The sequence below is a fragment of the Cryptomeria japonica genome, chromosome 3 (genome assembly GCF_030272615.1).
Source record: "Cryptomeria japonica chromosome 3, Sugi_1.0, whole genome shotgun sequence".
NCBI classification, from domain to species: Eukaryota; Viridiplantae; Streptophyta; class Pinopsida; order Cupressales; family Cupressaceae; genus Cryptomeria; species Cryptomeria japonica.
The window spans coordinates 544,013,520-544,035,199 of NC_081407.1; the positions used below are offsets into that span (position 1 = coordinate 544,013,520).

The 21,680-nt window shown below is 36.5% G+C and overlaps 1 protein-coding gene across 4 annotated transcripts in view; it reads right to left on the bottom strand.

Annotated features, from left to right (window-relative positions):
- Positions 1 to 19,878, bottom strand: part of LOC131075092 (glutathione S-transferase zeta class) — a 287,162-nt gene extending 267,284 nt beyond the window's left edge. For all 4 annotated transcript variants that reach the window (XM_059218439.1, XM_059218437.1, XM_059218436.1 and 1 more), the window contains exon 1: positions 19,723 to 19,878. In XM_059218439.1, coding sequence (XP_059074422.1) covers positions 19,723 to 19,740 — 18 coding nt within the window. In that variant the 5' untranslated portion in view covers positions 19,741 to 19,878. The remainder of the gene's footprint in view (positions 1 to 19,722) is intronic.
- Positions 19,879 to 21,680: the final 1,802 nt, after the last annotated feature.

Genomic DNA, 21,680 nt, shown 5'->3' on the forward strand with positions numbered 1-21,680 from the left:
GTGCAAGCAAGTATAACTTGTAGGGATTTTATTTCCCTTTTACAAGTATTTTAAACTTGCATTTCTCTCCAAAAAACCCGATTTTGCCTTGCAAGTGCATTTTTGACAATTTTAAACTTGCAGTTTGGTCTAAAAAACCCGATTTTGCCTAGTAAGTGAAAAAGTGCAATTTTAAACTTGTCATAGGTCCCAAAAAAACCGAATTTGGCCTTGTAAGTGAAAAAGTGAAAATTAGAACTTGTCATATGTTCTAAAAAACCCGATTTTCACATACTTATGCATTTCGAACTTGTCTTTTTCTCCCAAAAACCCAATTTGCAAGAAAATCGTTTTTGTTGAACTTTTCAAGGCAAATTTTGTGGAAGATTTGTTGGAGGAGGAAGGCGTTTTGGTTTCTATCCTATTTTCATGCATTCTTGGACACTTTTCACGCCACATGGAGGTTGTTTTTGCTGGTTTTTAGCTTCATAACAGCAACATGTTTTTCCAAAAAACCAAGTTTTTAACCCTTTGGGATGCCACGAATCTTCAAGGAGATGAATCGTTTTGGCTAGGAGTACCAAAGCGTTGAGGGTTAAGAAATATTCAAGCATTTTCTATGCCATTTTACACTTGTTTTTTGCCACATTTTTCCACATAAAACGTTTTTTCCAAAACGTGGCAAAGGTTTAGTGTTGTGGTTTGTTCTCTATTTATTGGATATTCTTCTCCATTCCAAGTTTGTTGCATTTTTGGAGAAGCATTTTCAGTTTCAAGAAAGGTATGTTCTCTTTCCTTTCTTTCCTTCATTTTGTTATTTTCTTGTTTTCTTAGTTTTCCTTCTTAGTTGCATTTTTGGAATGTGTTGTTCTTCCCCCAAATATCAGTTTTTGTGAGAGAAATCTTCCCTTTGGTATGCAATTTTTGAATTGCATTGTTCTTCCCATATTTCCCTCTTTACTTGTATTCGGATTTTAAAATCTCGATTACAAGTTCGCTGGAAATTCTTATTCTTCCCTTACGGTTAAGGATTTTAACCATTTTTGGTTAAAATTCCAAGTTGAAAAGTGTGAAATACCCCTCCATTTCAAATTCGGGTTTTAAAAACCGGATTACATGTTGAAGAGTTCTTCCCATTTTCATGAAAATGACATTCCTGAATTTTCCCATTTCTATCCATTCACGTTTCCCATATCCGTACTTACCATCTCCATCATTTTCTGCAAGTCAAATTCTCATTTTCCATCCATTTCTCCATTTGCAAATTTACAAGTGTACTTGCATTCGGGTTTTAAAACCCCGATTGCATGTATGTTCTTTCCAACTTGTATACTTGCCAAAATTTCCCCAAGATCCGAAAATGGTCAAAGTCAAGATTTCCCATTTCCATATATTTCCCCTCTTCTTCTCACAAAATCGTGAAGTTCTAGAATCGAAGTTTTACCCATTTGGATAAGGAAGAATGATATTTGCAGCTGACTATGATGTTGCCTTAACTATTTTAAGTCTTCATCACAACATTCCAGGTTCACAATCAATGTCAGATTTGTCGACATCTCCAACTCCAAAGAAGATGAAATATAAATATGACAAATATCAGAATGAGATAGCACCTTCCTAGGTTTCTGCTCCTTTGGATCGCATCAGAGACATGGAGATAGGGCACCTTGATATGTCAATATTCGTCAAGAGGGTAGAAGATCCACAGGATAATAACTTGCAGCGGCTGTTGGACAGCCATATCCATCATGCATCTTCTTTCCCGGTGGCTGCCCTAGAATCTGAGTTCGTTCTTGCCTGCGCCCATCATTTTGACAAAGAGTCAAGAGTCATCAAAAATGATGATGGCGAAGCTATAATCCATCTTGATGCAGATATGATCAAGAAGGTCTTCAGAATACCTCCTGCACCTATTTATATGGAAATCTCCAAAGAAAGTGCAGCAGAGTATTATGTGAAGAGGGAAAAAGATTGCAAGCGACACATCAATAGGTGGAACCAAGAGCCACGAGCCTCCTTCTCAAGGTGGGCGAAGTTGTACCGCTGCAATTTTGTTGACGTGTATTTTGTACACTGCCTAACACAGAATAAAATACCCAAGGGTACCTTATCCTCTCTTGAATAAAGCCTCTGATTGCTGAAGATGTCGCGAAAAAGGATCAATCAGGATGACTCCAAGGTTCTTGTATGTAGGATCTCTACGTGTGGATAAGCTCTCTGTGGTATGATGTGATTTGCTGGAATCACAAGGGGACTTACACTTGATGCCTGAACTTCTGATTTGCTTTGAATATTGCTGGAACACAGGATCTTACTAGCTTTGGACTTGAAAAAGGAAAAAAAAGACGAGGGCGAGGAGAAGATCTAATCCTAACACTAAGAATGTAAGAGCAATGAATGATCTTTGATGAAATTCTAACTAAGTCTTGTTTTGACATCCCAGGACCATCTCCACAAGGTTAGTGCGATCTTCGAAGGAAAGCTTTATGATGTTCAAATCATCACTGCAGGCATAGACACCATCAGGTTGATGCATATCGATGAAGAAGTGACAATTGAAGTTAAGCTTAAGCTGAATGATTCCAGTTGACTACGCAAGGCAAGTCTGCAATCAACAAACTGCTAGTAGTATGGATATACGAATTTCACCATCAATCAAGCACATTTCTTCCACTCATCTAATAACATGAAATCAAATATGAGAAGTATAAAGACCATGCAAATTGCCGAATCGACCCATAAATTTCACCATTTCTTCAATGAAGTTACAAGTCTCTTACAACAACATCTTGGCAACAATCTTTGCCTTCTCTCTCTACTCTACTCTAATTGCTATTCTATCTTATTACTTATCTATTTCTAATTGCTTCCAACTATATCTCTTACTATCTATCTAATGCCTTTACAAATGAAATGCCAGGGCTTATATAGTGCCCTCAATACAATTCGATGGCTTAGATCAATTCGAGATCAATGGCCAAGATTCAACAATGAAAACCCTAATTAGGGTTTGTTACAACCATTACATAACATTTAATGCTTGACCAATGATAAAATTGTATTGCTTGGACACATGTCCTTTCTAGAAAATTCCACCAATGGATAGCTGGGGTAGGTACATCGGAGTTTGTGCCACCTTCCATGAGTTAGGTACATTGAATCTGGAAATGTTGAGGTGGACCACACTGACTGGAGAAGTGATGACTAGGATGCCACCTCGTCTGGCACTTGTAACTTGGTAAATATTCAACTTGATGTTGTTGAGAAGCTAGCTTTAATTAATTCATCTGGAACTATCTGCTTCTTCAACGAACCCTTGTTCTAACTTCTTGTGTCCTTGATGTGCAGGATGATTAATGTACCTCGCCTTAGAATACTAGATTGGAGAAGTCGCCCTTGATGACGTTAGTCGAAAGAAGGTCGTCCTTGTCGATGCTAGGCTGGAGGAGGTCGCCCTTGTCCTTGCTTGATCTTCTCCTCGCCCTCGTCTTTTTTTTCCTTTTTTCAAGTCCAAAGCTAGTAAGATCCTGTGTTCCAGCAATATTCAAAGCAAATCAGAAGTTCAGGCATCAAGTGTAAGTCCCCTTGTGATTCCAGCAAATCACATCATACCACAGAGAGCTTATCCACACGTAGAGATCCTACATACAAGAACCTTGGAGTCATCCTGATTGATCCTTTTTCGCGACATCTTCAGCAATCAGAGGCTTTATTCAAGAGAGGATAAGGTACCCTTGGGTATTTTATTCTGTGTTAGGCAGTGTACAAAATACACGTCAATAGATTTCAAATGGGAGATAGGAGACACCATCACTCTTCTTAGCAGGATGATGGGCCTTGAGCATTCCAATGTCTTTGAACCATGGATGTACCAGTTCATCATGTTCATAAGGCAGTCTCATCACATTTCATGGGGAGAAGTCATCAGCGATGCCTTGTGCGAACAACTTGCAGCAGTTCCTACCACCATGACCTTCTTTATGAATTCATATTTGGTATACTTGGCAGCATCACTTAGACACTTTCCAGGTCTTTCTACCAAGGGTGATCGCTCACTTATATCAGTTTGGGAGTATTATGACCAGTTGCCGTTGAGACCCAGCGACTACATTTCAGAAGGGTCCAAGATGCATTCTTCAGTTATTTCATGTGTCAGTTTGACAGAACTCTCAGGAACAAGAGAGTATCAGATGAGGCATGGGCAAGGGTGTGCGAGTATGGATGTTTGTTTCTGCAGTTTCCCACCTTCACCTATATGAGGATCGGATGCTATGGTGGTCAGCCATATATGCTTCCCAGATACCCAACTGATAAGATCATTCTTATGGAGTTGGGAAGACAGATCATGGCTGTTCACACTTTTCAGTATGCTAGACACAAGGTTGGAATGGGGATCTCTACCACAAATCCATTGAAAATTGGCCGGTATTCCCTTGTCACATCTGTTTGGGAGTATTATGACCAGTTGCCGTTGAGACCCAGCGACTACATTTCAGAAGGGTCCAAGATGCATTCTTCGGTTATTTCATGTGTCAGTTTGACAGAACTCTCAGGAACAAGAGAGTATCAGATGAGGCATGGGGAAGGGTGTGCGAGTATGGATGTTTGTTTCTGCAGTTTCCCACCTTCACCTATATGAGGATCGGATGCTATGGTGGTCAGCCATATATGCTTCCCAGATACCCAACTGATAAGATCATTCTTATGGAGTTGGGAAGACAGATCATGGCTGTTCACACTTTTCAGTATGCTAGACACAAGGTTGGAATGGGGATCTCTACCACAAATCCATTGAAAATTGGCCGGTATTCCCTTGTCACATCTGTGAAAGCTAAGGCCATGGAGACTGAACTGCAGGAAATCAAGCTCAAAAGGTTTAAACCTAGAGCTGATTTTGATTATAGGGGTATGAAGGAGAAGATCAAGAAATCCTTTGTGCATGTGCATCGCATTGAGGACATCTGGGTAGATCTCTGCACAGAAGCTGAAGTTCTGAAGATGGATTACTGCAGGCTCACTATTGAGCAAATTGTTGATTTGAACTTGGTGGATATCCCACAAGGGATGATTGATGATGGGCACATACTTGATCCTGAATACATTTCACGGAGGGTTGAGGAAGCTCCACTTCCTTTGATCCAATGGTCGCACAAAGAGTGCATATCCATCCTTGACAGATTTCAGCCTATCTTGGCCAACACCAATGCATGGCTGAAAAGTAATGCTATTAGACTTATAAAAATCAAGGTTGGTAAAGAAGATGATTCTAAGGGGCCTCTTGGACGTAAGTCTGAGATTCAGGTTGACAACAAGGAGGGTGCATCATCTTCGGGCACAAGGATCAAGTTGCGAGTCAGTCGTGCAGTAGTGCTTCCTCCTGAGGAGACGACGGTTCGTGGGAAGGAAAAATCACGATTCCATGTTCAGGTGATCGATCTAGATAATCCAGAAGAGGGGCAGCAATCTGATGACGCTCCTAAGTCTCCAGTTTCAGACTCACCTCATGAGATCATTCCTCCAGTTTCCATTGAGACGCCTATTTCTCCTCCTGATTTGCTTGTGGATGAGTCTCCTCAGAATGCTATTCCCATTTCAGCATACGAGCCATCTCCTGATCCTCAACAAGAGAGTGTGTTGGAAGTTCTTGAGGATATTCCTACTTGTATCCAGTTATCAGAAATTGATACTTCCACTAATATTTGTTAAGCGGTTAATAGTTGTTGATCGTGAATTTATACTTAAGCATTTTCGGGATTAATTTTCAAAATGGACAAAGCTTGAGAAACTTTCCTAAGTTTGAAAATGCATTTTCGGGATTAATTTTCAAAATGGACAAAGCTTGAGAAACTTTCCTAAGTTTGAAAATGGACAAAGCTTGAGAAACTTTCCTAACTTTCCTAAGTCTATAGGCTGCCTCAATAAGTTTCCATGTTGCTCTACACACATGGGTTGCATCTGTTACTACTTGGACCGCATTTTGTGGCCCAACCTCCTAAATAGCCTCCCTGAGGACCTCAAACTGAAAAATCAGCATCTTTGCAATGCCCTGTACAATCACCTGCTTTGAGAAAGTATGGACCCTCTGCAAATGTGACCATGATGTTGATGAGTGGACAATGTCTAATGTCCGTCCACCCATCCATAACTATGCTGCACCCAGAGGCCACCCAACATGCCTTCATCTTCTCCATCAAAACATTGATCTTGGAATAGCTCTTATCAAAGATCATGGTCCTCAATTTGGTCTCACCTGGTGGCACATATGACGGTCCTCCCTTCGCCACCATCGACATCATCTCCTTATAATAAGGAGACCGAGCTACATGAAATGGGATGCCATTAGCAACGAAGAACCTACCAATGGAATCATGTATACCATCCTTCAGCTGTACATTAAACAAATCAGCTATGGGGTTACTTTGCTTCTTGCATTTCCCTGTCCCCTTAGCACTAGAAGTGGAAGTGGATGAAGGTCTAGAGACCGCTCCTCTCGTCTGCAATGTATGAGAAGAAGTATGTCGCACTTGCTGGCTCTGCTAAAGGGCTGCCCTAGTAGACAAAGTAGTAGGGACTGCAACTGCACTGTCATTTGGAATGCCCCAAAGCTTGTTGATCTCAATTCTATATTCTATGTTTTTAGCTTCTTCCAAAAAGCGACATGGATCCACACCTTTTCTTCTCCAAAAAAGGAAGTGTGCATTCACTCTAGTGATGCTACCAAACCATGTAAGACCACAAATGTTGCATTGCCACTTCCTTGTTCCCCCACCTGTACTTGATGTGCCTTGTATTTTTGAAGCAAACTGTTTTAGAGGAGATTTGGGATCATAAGGACCCCTAGCATACTGTGCCAATAAATCTGAAGGGCAACCTGTACTAACTGGTGCACATGCCATGGAACTAGATTAGGCTCCAGGATCAACCCCATGGTCACCCCCCTTAGCCTCAGGTTCATAATCTGAAATTGAATCATTTCCACTATGAGAATGGATTTCCATCTCATCCTCACTCATGTCATGGGAGTTCATTGTGATAGTGACACTACATTTCACAAAATAAAAATAAAAATAAAATTCAATAAGCATGTAACTTCATCCTAGTTTAACAAATAATAAATTTGAAATTTCAATTTTGACAACAAAATTTAAAATTTAAAATTTGAAGTTGAATCTTGAGGGCAAAATGATGAATGATTCATTCATCATTTTGCCCTCAAGATTCAAAATGATGAATGATTCATTCAAAATTTTTCCCTCAAGATTCAACATCAAATCTGATTTTAAAATGAATTATAAAAAACAAGTTTAAACAACAAAAAAATTGATAATCAGAAAATAAATAAAAAATAAAAAAACAAGAAATAACCACCTTGTGCTTGAAAAATCTCTCCAAAATGTTGTATAATCCTCTTCCTCCTCTACTTCTTGCTCCTCCTCACTCCTCCTACCTTGCACTCACTCTTTTCACTCCTTCAATCACTCTTTTCTAAGTTTTTTCTCCTCTTCGGTTAGCTAGTAAAAAAAATAGAATTAGAAATGTGAATGAAATCAATAGTTTTAGGAGTTTTGTATTGCATTGGGGAAGGGGTGGGGCCCACGTCAAATTAGGGTTACCCCCAAAACCCCAAATATCGCTCAAAATAAAAAATAAAAAACAAATTTCAAACACTTTTTGACGTGTTCAGACGGGAGACTGCCCCTCGAGAGATGCCTACGTCTCCCAACGAGTCTTGGAGACGCCGAGACGTCTCCAAGACTCCTTGGAAACATCAAGACATCTCTGGCAAAGCACCGATAGTGGTGGCAGGCGGTGGGAGACGCCACGTCCCTGTCTCCTCGTCTCGGAGACATGGGCTTGAGGGGGGAAAGACGTGTTTCTATAAAACACTGCTTATTCCCCTTTAAATCTCCCTTCAATCTTCCAAACATAGATATAAACTTTGGATTCTCCACTTCAACTTTGTTCAAAAAATGGGAACATTATAGTCTTCTCTTTTCAAAATACCTTTCCCTCAAGCAATTGCAAGCTCAATCTATCAACTCTTCCCCACTAAACACATATACAAATATCAAGATTCCAAATTAGTGTCAAGAACACCTTACCATACTTCTACTACATTAGTCTCACACAACAAGAAGTTGTAAACTTGTGAAGGAATCTACTCCAAAATATACTACCAAGCCCATATAGATCCATCTCCTAACAACTACCAATGTCAATAGATGAGACTGAATTAGAATCTGTAATGTCCCCTTTTGGGATTTTCTGTAATTTAGTCCTGAGACAACAATTCCAACTTAACATGAGAATTGTAATACATTATAAATATAGTCTTATCAAAATTGAATATATTTCATTCTAATATTCAACTTAAAGATTTAAGGTTAGTTTGGAAAAGTAATACTTATCTTGATAGATTATCTGATTTGGGATATATGTTTCTATATTGTAGACATCCTCTTAAACCATCTTATTGATATCTCACAATTAGTGGAGAATGGGTTAAAAACACCAATAATTTTCCCAGACAAAATCTTCAATCTTCAACATGTTGTTGACCTTTTGGTAATGCTGATTGTCCAAATTACAAACAATATATCCAAATTTCTGGTGAAAACTTAAGTGGGGCTGAAGTAAAAACACAACTAATAAAGTTTTCCAAATGGGTCCCATTCCATTAAGTGGAGCTGCTACAAAAATAAAAAATAAAAATTGTGGAATCTCCAAAAACTCTTTTTAAATGTTGCAGTCACCATTTGAGGCTTCTTTTAACAAGTATTCAGCTGCTGATTGTTTGGGGCCCACCAAGCACTTGTGGCAAGCTTATTTTAATACTATTAAATCTGAATTCTTATTGAAGTCCTCTTACTTCACTTCTGATATTTATGTCAGATCAAATGGTATTGGTAATTCTTGGAATATTATCCTCCCTTTGGTTCTTTCAACTGTGATAGGAAACAGTATATAAAACCATCCAATATTATATATATATATATATATATGAAAGAGATACCAATTTGTAATATCCCAGTAAATTTTTTTTGATTTTTTTAACAATAAGCAACACAAGCAATCACCACAACCCGTTAAGGTTAGAGAAATAAACCGAACTGCTGAAAGGGAACCCTTCCACCTTTTGTTCACTGAGAGCCCAGTTTGGGAGGGTGAGAGCATATGGTGTTCCGGGGATCGTTAGCAACAATAATCAAACTAAAATTACAATGCCTGGGCGGCAAGCTAGCCCCTTCTGCTTATCCAGCAGGATAGAAACCAAACTCTTGGCGGTAAACCGACCAAGGGAAAAATGACAAGAAACTAAAATTCAATCACTCTACCGCGTGTTTCAGCGGGAGGACATTACATTAAGCTATCACTCTACCACATATTTCAGCGGGAGGACCATTGTATTGAACTTACCACTCGACCACTTATTCAGTGGGAGGACTGAGTGCAAAAACTGAATTACAAAACTTAGAAGGCAGCAAGCCAGCCTCTTCCACTTATGCAGTGGGAATTACAAATAGAAGCAGAAAGAAGGGATGATCAGTACTACTGAAAACCTTACAAAATAGAGATGAGCTAAGATGAGTAATTGCAGATTTCTACAACAAGACTGTAATTTTTTGTTACAACTAATCTGCAGGCTGAAAGTACAATTCAGCAGCCTATGGAAACATCAAAATACTCATAACTCCCTCATTTTTCACCCGAATCAATTCAAATCAATCCCAATCCCACAATATAACACTAACAACAACATCCCATCCAAACTACAACCCAAACAACCCACGATTCATTTGGCATGCATCCCAATGCAAGTGCAAAAACCCACGCTATACCTAGGAAGTTCGATTTTATCTAGTAAATTCATTGCTCATTTAAAACTGCTAAAAACTCACACATCGTATCGTCATGGCTAGGAAGGAAGGACGAGCCGGTACCCAGAATGATGGAGTCGCCTAGTTAAGAGGTGTGAGCAAAATATACTTTCAGCAGTTCCACGACCAGCAACCAGAAACACTCAAATCCAACATAGAACACTCCATAATCTGCAACTCATTCACCAATCAGCAATGGGAACACAAGGACACAGCTAGGTACTATCTTGCAAGTACGAAACTGAGACTCAGCTAGAAAGCCAACTTCGAAGCTTAGATTTTCAGTAGCCAAACCGGCAACATAACGATGCAATTTTCAAAGATGGTCCAAATGGGAGCCCAAGCCTCATATTTATAACTTCACTCCTCAAATCCAAATGCAATTCCTCCAAATTCAACGCCTTGCATTTGCATTTCATTCCACTACATGTGGACCCAAGTGTAGCGCCACTTTTTCCTAAGTCAAAAACTCACGCCAAAAAAGGGGGAAGACCCACGTTAATCACTTGGCAAATAATGGTGATGCAATGTGAAATAATATCCTTCTAAAATATTTCGACATGCCATAGTTCACATGAATTTCGCCAAAACTTAGGATAAAACAGGCCTTAATCCCAAATTTAATAAACCAGTAGCCAATAATCAGATTAATTAAATATTAACCTTAGGATAAGGAAATAATATTTAATTATGTCGCAAATGACTCCCGTATTGATTATTATCACAATCAGGATGAAACTGAGCCCGGACGACCACAGAACTGCTGCAGAATCAGAACCCCTGTCTACTGCCAAAAATAGAATTGTGCCACACAGCCACTTACTAAAAATAGTAAGTCAAGAACTAATACTCAGAAAAGCATGATCATCGCATCCAGAAGCAAAACATGGAGAGCTCAGTAGGACAGTAACTCCAGAATGGTCATTCCCTGACTTACTAAAAATAGTAAGTCCTCGTTTCATCAATGCTGGACCCTCATTCTTCATTCCACCTAGCCTACGGGTCTCAAGAATAGGCTAATGGACCACTGGAAGGTCTTCAGTGAGAAGGGGACATTACACAATTCCCCCATCTTCATCAATAATTCAAGTATCGACTTAATTATCATATCAGGATTGTTGTTCCTTCATATACATATCGGTTATGATCGCTATATGATCTAACATCATTATTAATGTAATTACCGCTCAGTCATATGTTGATTGCCGTCATTTTAATCATTGTCTCCCGCTTATATTTATCGATGCTTGTCCATATATTCATCGCTTTACTAGTCTGCATATCATGTGGTTACCTATTAATCGTTGACTATCATATGTTTGATTGATATTCATGACCATCGATTCCCTATAGCTGGGCTTTCGTTCTTCATAAGAACTATTGTTCCTGTTGACACTAAAGAATATTCATTACTAATTCTGTTTCCATCCTAGGATTATTGTCTTCAATCTGCAAGCCGTATCATTCCCCCTTCTTACGATGCTCCAAGGTCCTTGTATGAATTATTTGATCACTTGATGGATCCAATATCTTTAAGCTACGATGGTAAATGATGGTCAATCTGAATATACTATTGTTGACTCTCATTTGTTGCTTACGCGATATCCTTCTGACCTTCCTTCCCATCGATAAAAACGAAGACCCCTTTATATCTATTTCTTTGGCTTGAAAGGGTATATCTCTTCAAAAGACACGCCTGTTGATATAATCTTGTTTTATCTCTTGGATAATTTTCTTAATTAAAATACCGCCTTTAATCACATAGAAAACCAACCAAGTGAATTTAATTTAATAATTAATTCTTTGTAAATGTTAATGACTACTTTAGCATATTCATCAATTAACTGTATTTCATTGTTTCTCATCAAGTCTCATTTATCATTGAATATCAAGCGATTTCTATTATGGCTGGGTAATGCATTTTAGTATTGAACGGTTGCTTCTAGTTCGCTCCTGATATTTTTATGACCTGTCAAATTCAATATCTCCTATTAACCATGTCTGATATTCCTTTTATATCCACCCTTTACTTGCTGCACAGCCTTGAAGTCGGAGGCATATGTTTCATAATCATAATATCGTGAGTTTATATTTTGATTGCTGCGGTATCCATAGTTGGTCATGGTACATCTATTGACTTTGCCATGGAGCTATGATATTTTCAGTGTTTATTCTTATCTTCGTTTAGGCTTATTCTATCTAGCCTGTCTGATGATGTCCACTGTCGGCTAGATATTATCGATTATAAGTCTCTGACTTAATAACATAGACCCCTTAACATTATCATGTTTATATATCTTAAGTATGGAAAGCTAGATATGTAATTGACATTCCTTTCTTTCTGTCACTTAATGCTTTATTAATTCAAGTAATTGTTTATCCTTGATATTAATAACAAAAAATTCCAAACATTCATAAAGATAATACAAGGAGATTTCTCAATATCAACAATATTTTATGAGGTCCAGTTTGGGGACATCACAGAATCAACATAAAAGGAGAGAAATGCTGCTATCTAATTAGGAAAACTGCAATCCCTGAATGGAGGACAACTCTTTTTCCTTGTGCTATAATCAAAGGGTAATCAAATGGTCTAAAAATCTTAGTGAACTCAAAACCATCATCACTACCTAGTGTAGTATCTTCCTCATGTACAAGCCTCTCAACATGATTGTCCTGGAGCTCCACTTTTTGAAGTGGATTAACATAAGATATCTTTGTATCTAGCTCAAAAAGTGGATTAACTAAAAGGATTACAAATTAAGTTTATACTCTTCTTCCACCCAATCTTCTTGTTGGTCCAATAAGTACAAGTAATCTCTAATTTCTCTGGAAGATGCCCAAATACATTATCTGCTTGAGGCAAATCAAAATCATCCATTACCTACTTGCCCAACAAGAACTGACAATCCACATGATAAGATCTCTTATCATTGGATGGAGATAAATCCCTCATATACCCATGAGCTTCCCACTCTACTTTTCCTTTATAGAAAACTCTCTACATGCCCTTAGCTTTCATTTAAGTAGGTACATCATTGGTCATGCCATGAAGTACAACCTCCTTGTCGTCATGATATAGTTTCAGCTCCATAGTTATGAAATTATGTGAGAAATCTCCAAGGGAATGGAACCATTGTACCCCTAAAACCATATTTATTTCACCCATGCCTACTACATAGAATTCATCAAGGATTTGGAGTGTACTCAATGAAATATCTAATCCCTTGATCTACCTATTGCATGGTACTGTAAATCCATTTGCCCTAGTAATATTGAATCTCTAAAAGCCCTCAAGTTGGTAGCCCTTCCTATGTTATGAAGCTCTCATGAATGAAGTTGTGGGTTGCCCCACTATCCAACAATAATATCACATTACATCCTTTCACCATTCCCTAGACTCTAAACTAATGATACCAAGGTACTACTAAAATCTTTTCCTATTCAATAACTTCTAATTTTCAAGATTCGTGTTCTTCCACTTCTTCCTCCTCATTGGATAATACTTCAAAATAATGCAACTATCCCCTCAGAGACACATTGGATAATACTTCAAAATAATGCACCTGTCCCCTCAGAAGACAACTATGGTTCGATTCCCAATTCTCTCTACATGTAAAGAAAAGTTTCTTTCTATAGAGTTCATTCCTTGTTTCAATTTACTTGGTGAGTTTAGGAGATTCTTTGTTTTGATAACTTTGTTGCAATGGCTTATTTTGTTTCCCAACATTAGTGATTTTTTGCTGTCCATAATTCTTTGTCAAAGGTTGTTTGTAACGTGCTGATTTTTATTGCCCAGTAGGTATTGATCTCTATTGTCTTGTAGGCTAAAATCTACCTCTGTTAGCTGAAGTTTCAAGATCCAAAGCCTTCTTGATGGCCTCTTATAGAGGAGATGTAGGATTGAAAGCTCTAACCAACCCTCTAAGATGTTCAATTAAGCCCTCAATAAATAATATCACAAGCCTCCTCTATAAAACATCAGGTACCATAAGTAACAGCCTCTAAAAATCAACCACATAGGAAACAACTATATGTGATTGTCTAAGATGAGCTAGTTCTCAGAAGTGGATCTTTGGATCAATTCTATCAAATCTCTCAATTAACTTGTCACTGAACTCTGCATACAAATGAATGTGACGGTGCACCAAAGTGATTAGCTCATGGTACAACCACTCTTGTGTTACACACTCAATATGAAGAGTGGCAAATTTGTACTTGTCACTGAATTCTGCATACGAATGAATGTGACGGTGCACCAAAGTGATTAGCTCGTGGTAAAACCACTTTTGTGTTACACCCTCAAGATGAAGAGTGGTGAATTTGATGGCCTTGTCCAACATCATGGGTTGCAAAGATAAAAATGCGTCCAGCTTTGAAACCAAGAGCATGCAATACACTCGTTTGGTCCATCAAATGTGGGAAGGGTTAACTTTCCCAATGCATGTTTGACATGGTGTGGACTTGTCGGGCTCTCTAACCACCCTTGTTCTTCTTCAAATTCATAAAATTAGTGAGTGACGTTGCCTCTTGAATTCAAGTGGTAGGAGTACATACTCCTCGTAACTGGCCACTATGTCGTCAATAATGGAAGTTCCAATTTCTAGCTCAACAAATATCACCTTCCTGTGAATAAAATTAGGTTGGAAAGGCCTCGAGGTAGACCTTGTAGTTGGCCTCTAGGTGCCTTGGTGAATGTTGTAAGATCCCTCAAATATTTTCACCCAAAAATACAAATTTATCCCATGAACGTTTTGCCCAATGATTACAAATTTGTTCTAAAGTGTTTTTGTTGACTAAATTATGATGTGTTTATATAGTTTAATTTAGTTCTTTTACAAACTTAGGATTCAAAGGAAAAAAATCATTCTTCAATGATCATTCAACTATGAAATAGAATTATACACAAATCAAAACCATACTATTTGATTACAGATGAATTTCTTAACAATATACTACTATAAATTGTACATAATACAAAATCAAATATAAGCAATATTCTTGACCTTCAAAACATTCACCAATCGACCTAGTTCAAGTACCTTCAACGTGTCATTATCAGCAAAACATAGAGATATATAGCAAGGGCCTTCATCAACTTGCACACACAATGGATGGTCTTCAACATTGCTCTGAAACATGCACCAATTATTATAGATAGGCAAGAGTAAAATTTTGTGTATTAACCACAAGTCAGAAACTCCAACATTGACATGATTTGATCTCCCAAAATCCATATGGATACCCATGCCTTGCCAGAAACCCAACAAATGACTTTCCTATCACTGGCGCCCCAAGTAGAATGCTAAGGTAGGTTGAATCACCCTTCAAGAAAGGCTCAAACAAACTTCTTTTTGGGCACAACTAAATTTGAGGGAAACTCACACCAAAAGAAATATAAGGGACTCTCAACCCAACAAACAACTCACGCCCTCCTGATGATATCACTTCCCTATATGGCATTCGTGCCAACAACTCCCAAAATCCCATGCCAATGTTAATATCTATTTCCAATGTTAGCAAGGAAAGAATAGAAATCACTAATGAATAAATATCAATCACAAATGATCATAGCTTACATTCCTTCATGGAGTCTAAACTCATCAATATATTCCAATAAAGTGAAACCTCATCAACCACACTAATCTTCTGTTTGCAAAATCTGAAATTTGTCTTGAAACAAGACTTCACAAATTTCTTATATCTCTGAATCGTTAAATCCACCTGTGAAACCTAAGTAGCTCCACCATTACCAACTAGGGTAGATGTTGCACAACCAAAACTAGTATCCCTTAGGGTTTTCATCCTAGGGTTTCCACTTCACAAGAAGGTCTCCAAAATCCAAAATAGAGAAAATTATCTAAGCATAAAGAAATGATCTTTAAAACGTTCTTTTATAAGAACCCAAGGATCTTTGTGGAAGGTCTTTTCAACTTCCTGCTCTTTTTAATATTTTATTAAACTCGATAATAAAGTGACCTATTTAATATTTCTTTTATTTTTCACTTTAGTCACTTTATTAAATTAATTAAAATAAGTTATCTATAAAATGTTACTTTATTTGACAACTTAAAATAATTAATTTAATTTATTACCTCACTACCTAACTTTAACCGACAAAAATACAATAGGCTAAGTGGTCACTTCTAACTACTCCTCGAAAGGGGACATTACAAATGTTTAATCCTGATGAGCTAACTTCATTGATGTGTGCCCTCACAAAATTGTTATTTTGCACAGTCGAGACCAACTATGCTATCATATTTGTTAACCATTCTAGTTCTTGTACAAGCCTCTCAAACAGAACTTAATCTGGATCCCTATTATTTTGACCCATCACCTCCTTGTCTTTCCAAGGTACCTATGTGTCCTGCTATCATGCAATGATTTTTGTCTAATCTAGATCTTTGCTCCTTTACCTCTAATAAAGTTTCAACTCCTTGTCACCTTCATGCATGAAACCAGATTTGAAAAAATTTCACAAATGTTTTCCCACAGCTGAAAGGAAAGATTCTTTGATGCCACTGAAATGTTCCTTTCCAAGATTTTTCCCACAACCTCAAAGAGAAATTTTCTTTTATTGGTGTTGTTTCAATTGCAAAATGTTTATGAATGGACACTACAACAAAGAACAAATATTAACATGCAATTATCAATAATAAAAATAAATTTGGATTTTATAGAAGTGAACCTGATTTATTTACTTTCTTTTTGAATTACTAGTCAGGTCCCTTCTACTATCGTTGAATAATAACGGGCCATAATATGCAACTCCAATCGCCCACTTCAAATTGTTGCATTGAAGGAGGAGATCCTATAGTGGTCATGATGGAAGAACATTAGGTGACAAACATAACTTATTCCAAAGGTGAGATGCTTGATCCAAATGGTGATTTGGTCTAATGTGGATGAGTTCAACTTTACACTCCTAGGGTGGCTACCAAATGAAACAATTGTAAGATGGAACATTCTTGTTGAGAACAACCCATTTGACATAATGAAATATGCTTTTACTATTGTTTGAGGGTGAATTCTTATACAGCGATTTGTATCCAAGCAAGGGCGAACTTGGTTAGAGGACAATTCTGATTCTGATTCTGAGATGCAGCGAATTCACCTTGACTAAGTGTGATTCAAACTGTGAAATATCCCATGTTGGTATTAACTGTCAAACAAGGAATATTTGCTGTCCAAGTTGCGTGTTATGCTGTTCTGAAGTTTGTATTATGCTGACAGAGTTTTCAGATTGTGATGAAGACCATCTTATATGAACATTTCATTAAAAAATCAATTCTAAATGACTCTTCTTAATCGATAGATGACTAGAGATGCTTAAGCAACAATCTATGGATGATATTTATGAGTCTAAGTCATCAAAACCATGTCCTACAGCAGACTGACATTATGACAAACACTTTGCATACATCCTCAGACAAACATAAATGTAAAGGTGATGTAGATGCAATCCCAAACTCCTTTCTTCTTTATTTCATTTGACCATCCAAAGACATTTCATAGGCAACAAAAAATCAAATACATGGACTGTCATTATAGATCATTTTCAGACATTCTCAGGACACATGGACTGCAACTAATTCTTTCTTTCAAAGTGAGATTACAAGAAGTTTAGTGATGCCAATGGAACCTGGAAAAATCGCCTTGAAGAAGCAAGCAATATCAAGTGGTAGGGAGCCTCCAAAGAATATTTTTTGACCTCCTTAGCAAATCGCCCCTGCTGCTGCAATGGTAGTCTTGAGATGTCAATGTTAGACAGCAGAATGTACTCCAAACCTCCTCCTAAATGATCACCCTTATCCCTTGAGTGAAGTGCTTTCCTTAATGGTGTGTTTTGATGCCAAATCGTGGGGATATGAGCCAAATCGATGGTTCACAGTATACAGGTTCGATTCTGATTTCAGACTGATATGAGGCCGAGTCCTCCACAAAACCTTCTCAAATTGACACAAAAGAAATTGCTTTTGCCTTCTAGTGAAATCGCTGTCCTCAAACTTAGCATTTGATGCCTCAATGATGAAAGATGAACAAAATCGTGGGTGTATAGGCTGAAGTCGGTTTTGTTGTCAGACCTGCAGATAGACCAAACTGCATGCAATTCGACCTCCAAACATCCACTAACAATATCACCTATTAGCCTCAAGGAAAGTTGATGCAAAGGGGGCACTCAATCTGAAAATCTGAAGATGCCATGAATACCCCATCCACCATGAAAGCTACAGCAAACTCATTAAGCTACAGTAAATACATTGCTATACAACATTAATAGGTTCGGAAGGATGCAAAATTGCTTTTACGCATTCCTTGGCATTGAACAATATATATATTTGTAGATTTTCATTTGCAAAAGGATGGAAGAATTGTTTCTAAGAAAAAAAAGTTTAGGCTAGTAGAGTTTTCCTTCCAACAAAGGGTTGAAGGCACTTTGTCTTGTAACATTTTGGGTTTCATCCCAAGGATGTGATACAACATTGTTGTCCTAGGAGATCAAATTTTAATATGTAGATCTGGTATCTTGTGAATGTCTCCATGTGTATTGTTTATCTTCCTAAAGATTTCCTAGGTCTTATTTATTACAATTTGGTGATTCGAGTGCTAACTCTTTAAATTGTCATATGGACAATTGTAAAATCCTTGCAAATCTTTGGCAAGGTATCTTATCAAATTCACATAAGGAATATATGGGTTTATTCGTGGACTGCTAAGTCATGTTCATTTAATATTTTACAATTTCATTTATCTGCTTGCTTGCATGCATAGAGCTAGCTTATGTGTGAAGTCGGAAGGTATAGTCTTTAGCGGTATCTTCATTAAGATATGACAAAGCAGATTTTAGTCATTGCATATATTTGTTGGTATAAAACCTAAGACTCTGCTGCCCAACTGGATACAAGGCACCCATCTCCTTCATGTTCAACCTCCCATCACACCAACACACTCAAAACAACTAAAAGTTAAACTTCATTTCATATGGCGTCGATTCAGTTTCACTCACTTCCATGTCTAGACGTACATAACATTATTAGGGGTTGTTACCACATATGGACATGCAGCATCATTTTGTGAGAATGTAGGAGGAGAAGAAGTAGGATTATAATTTCCTATTTCAGAATATACGTTAATACGTATATTCAACCAAAAGATATTCTTCAACTAAATTACAGTTGGATAAAGGATATTTTAACGCTCAACCGCTCTCTATCAAACTGAAACTTACGTCAACATAATCCTGGAGTCAAAAAAGCATTTTAGTTGAATATATCGAGTAAGATGTTTCTTGAAGTTGAATGTATCATTTACTTAAAAGCAATGGCCTAGAACACCAACTAGTTTTGAAATTTACTCAATTATCTCCATTGTTGCTGTTTCTCATGGACAAACGATATCTCAATAATGAACAAATCCTTCATTGTCAAAGTCATGTTTGGAAAGACGAAATAAATCCATGGCCAATCATAATGCAACTCTGTAGAATCTGAGGAGTTACTATGGATTAGCTAAGTCCAACAGTTTGTGGTCTAGCACTAAGGCGGAGAGCTTATCACCGCAATAGCCCAAGTTTAAACCCTGTGAACATGCAGTTTTTGCTATGGAACTTTGTAAAATAGATAACAATTTGTGAGATGTAAGTGTTTATTATGCAGTGAGAGTAAGATTGGTGAGTAATCCCCTGATGTCCCATGTATAATCAAAAAAACAAAAAAACAACATTGATTATTCAAACCCTCTTATATACAATAACAGTGCTCCCACAGTGAGATAAAAACATCCTGAACAATAAGAAAGCTGAAACAAAATAGAATATAAAATTCTAAGATTCTGCTATACTCATGCACAACTCCGCACGTACCTCAAGAGGGGAAGCCATGGAGGATGCGAAGATCGAACCGACGAGGTAGGGATGATTTGGTTTCTGTTTGTGGCTGCCGTCTATGAATTATTTGTGTTCATGTTTATGTCTACATCAAAAAAAATAAAAAATAAATTAGGATGCATATCTATAAAGATTATGTATAATTTATTTACGTGAGAGCAGGATTGGAATTTGGCAAGGTTATATGGTCGTTTTTGCACTTTTAGATGGTATATTACAACTAATAAAATTAGTGGATGTGTTATTTTTTCCACAAAAGGTATATATGACATTTAAAATTATTAATAAGTCGTAAAAAATCATAATAGATAATATATATTATTTTACAATGTTTATTATAAATATATAAATTTATTTAGAATATTTTAAAATGGTAGGATTAAGATATAATTGTTTCTAATTTTATAATATTTTTATATGAATTTTTAGTTTGTTTTTTTTTTATATAAATTTAGAAACTTTGTCAATTTATTTTTTAATATTTTTCATAAGATTGTCTTAAATATCAATATAAAAACTTCTAACAATTGAAATAATAAGATATAATCATTTCTAATTTTAAAATATTGTAATAAAAAAATCTAAAATAATTTATATTTTTATAATAAACAAGATTTTTTGGTTGAATTTAAAAACTTACAAATAAATTTAAGAATTTTTATTGTTTTTTAATTTTTTACATTTTTTTATGGAATTATTTCTTTTCACCTCAATTGAATTTTATTGGAACTTCAATTCTGTGAAGCTTAAAGAATTCATATTAAACTATTCACAAATTAAAATAATTTGACACTACATTTTTTTTAAAACTAAAACGAAAGACATTAAAATTACTAAACCATCATAAAAAATTCATATGACAGGTAGGGGTGGCCATCAAATTCCAAGCCTACGTGAGAGATATAAGGTGTGTAATTAGAAACAAACTATATTAATTAAATAAAAAAAATTATGTTTTAATATCAACTAGTATATTTATATTCTAAAAAATATACGTAAAATAATGTCGAGAGATATCACAGAATTGTCTTGCATGTTTAGTAGTTGTCAATAAGAACATGGAGCTGAATAATGTTGCATGTTGTCCTCATTTTTGTTTTCAAAAATGATGGACCATTACATAAAAAATTTGTCTAAAAATAAGAAATTTACTCTATGGCACGCTTCTCGAGGTAAAATGTTGTCTTATCCTTGGATTGACCTCAATCCATCCTCAAACCATGTTTCAAATTTGCATCGCATTATGAGTTTGTTTGTTATGTGTTTCCTTCAATTTCGGGTTTTTTCTCCCTGCAGGTGGAAAATTTTCCTTAAGTTGCAAGTTTTAATGTTTTCCTTTGTTTTAGTCTTTGTAGGGAAATTTTAAGTTAATTACAAGTGCACTTTATGAAATTAGAATGTGTTACTTACTTTTTTTTCTCTCTTGTTGCTTTTTGATTTTTTAAGTTATAATAGGAACTTTTTGGATATATTACAAGTTAATTTTAAAAATTATAAAGTTAAATGAACTTGTAATTCTTTTATAAAGTTCCTATTTAAGTAATTTTAGTTGTAATAAGGATTTTATTTCCCCATTACAAGTTATCTTTGAAATTAAGTTATGAAAACTTATAAAGGGGATTTTATTTTCCTCTTACAAGTTATTGTGACTTGCACTTCTCTCTCACAAACCCGATTTGCTCTAGAATTGAAAATAAAGACATTTTTTAACTTGTAATAAGATGAAAGAAACCCAATTTTCTTCATTACATGCATTTTTTAAATTTGGTGTTCGCTCCCAAGAACCCGACCAGCTATAGAGGTGGAATTTGTTGAAGATTTCAAGCAATTTTTGTGGAGAAATCTTAGCAAGTGAAAGGCGTTTTGGATTCCTCCCTATTTTCATGCATTTTCAAACACGTCCCACGCCATTTGGAGGTCATGATCGTTGGTTT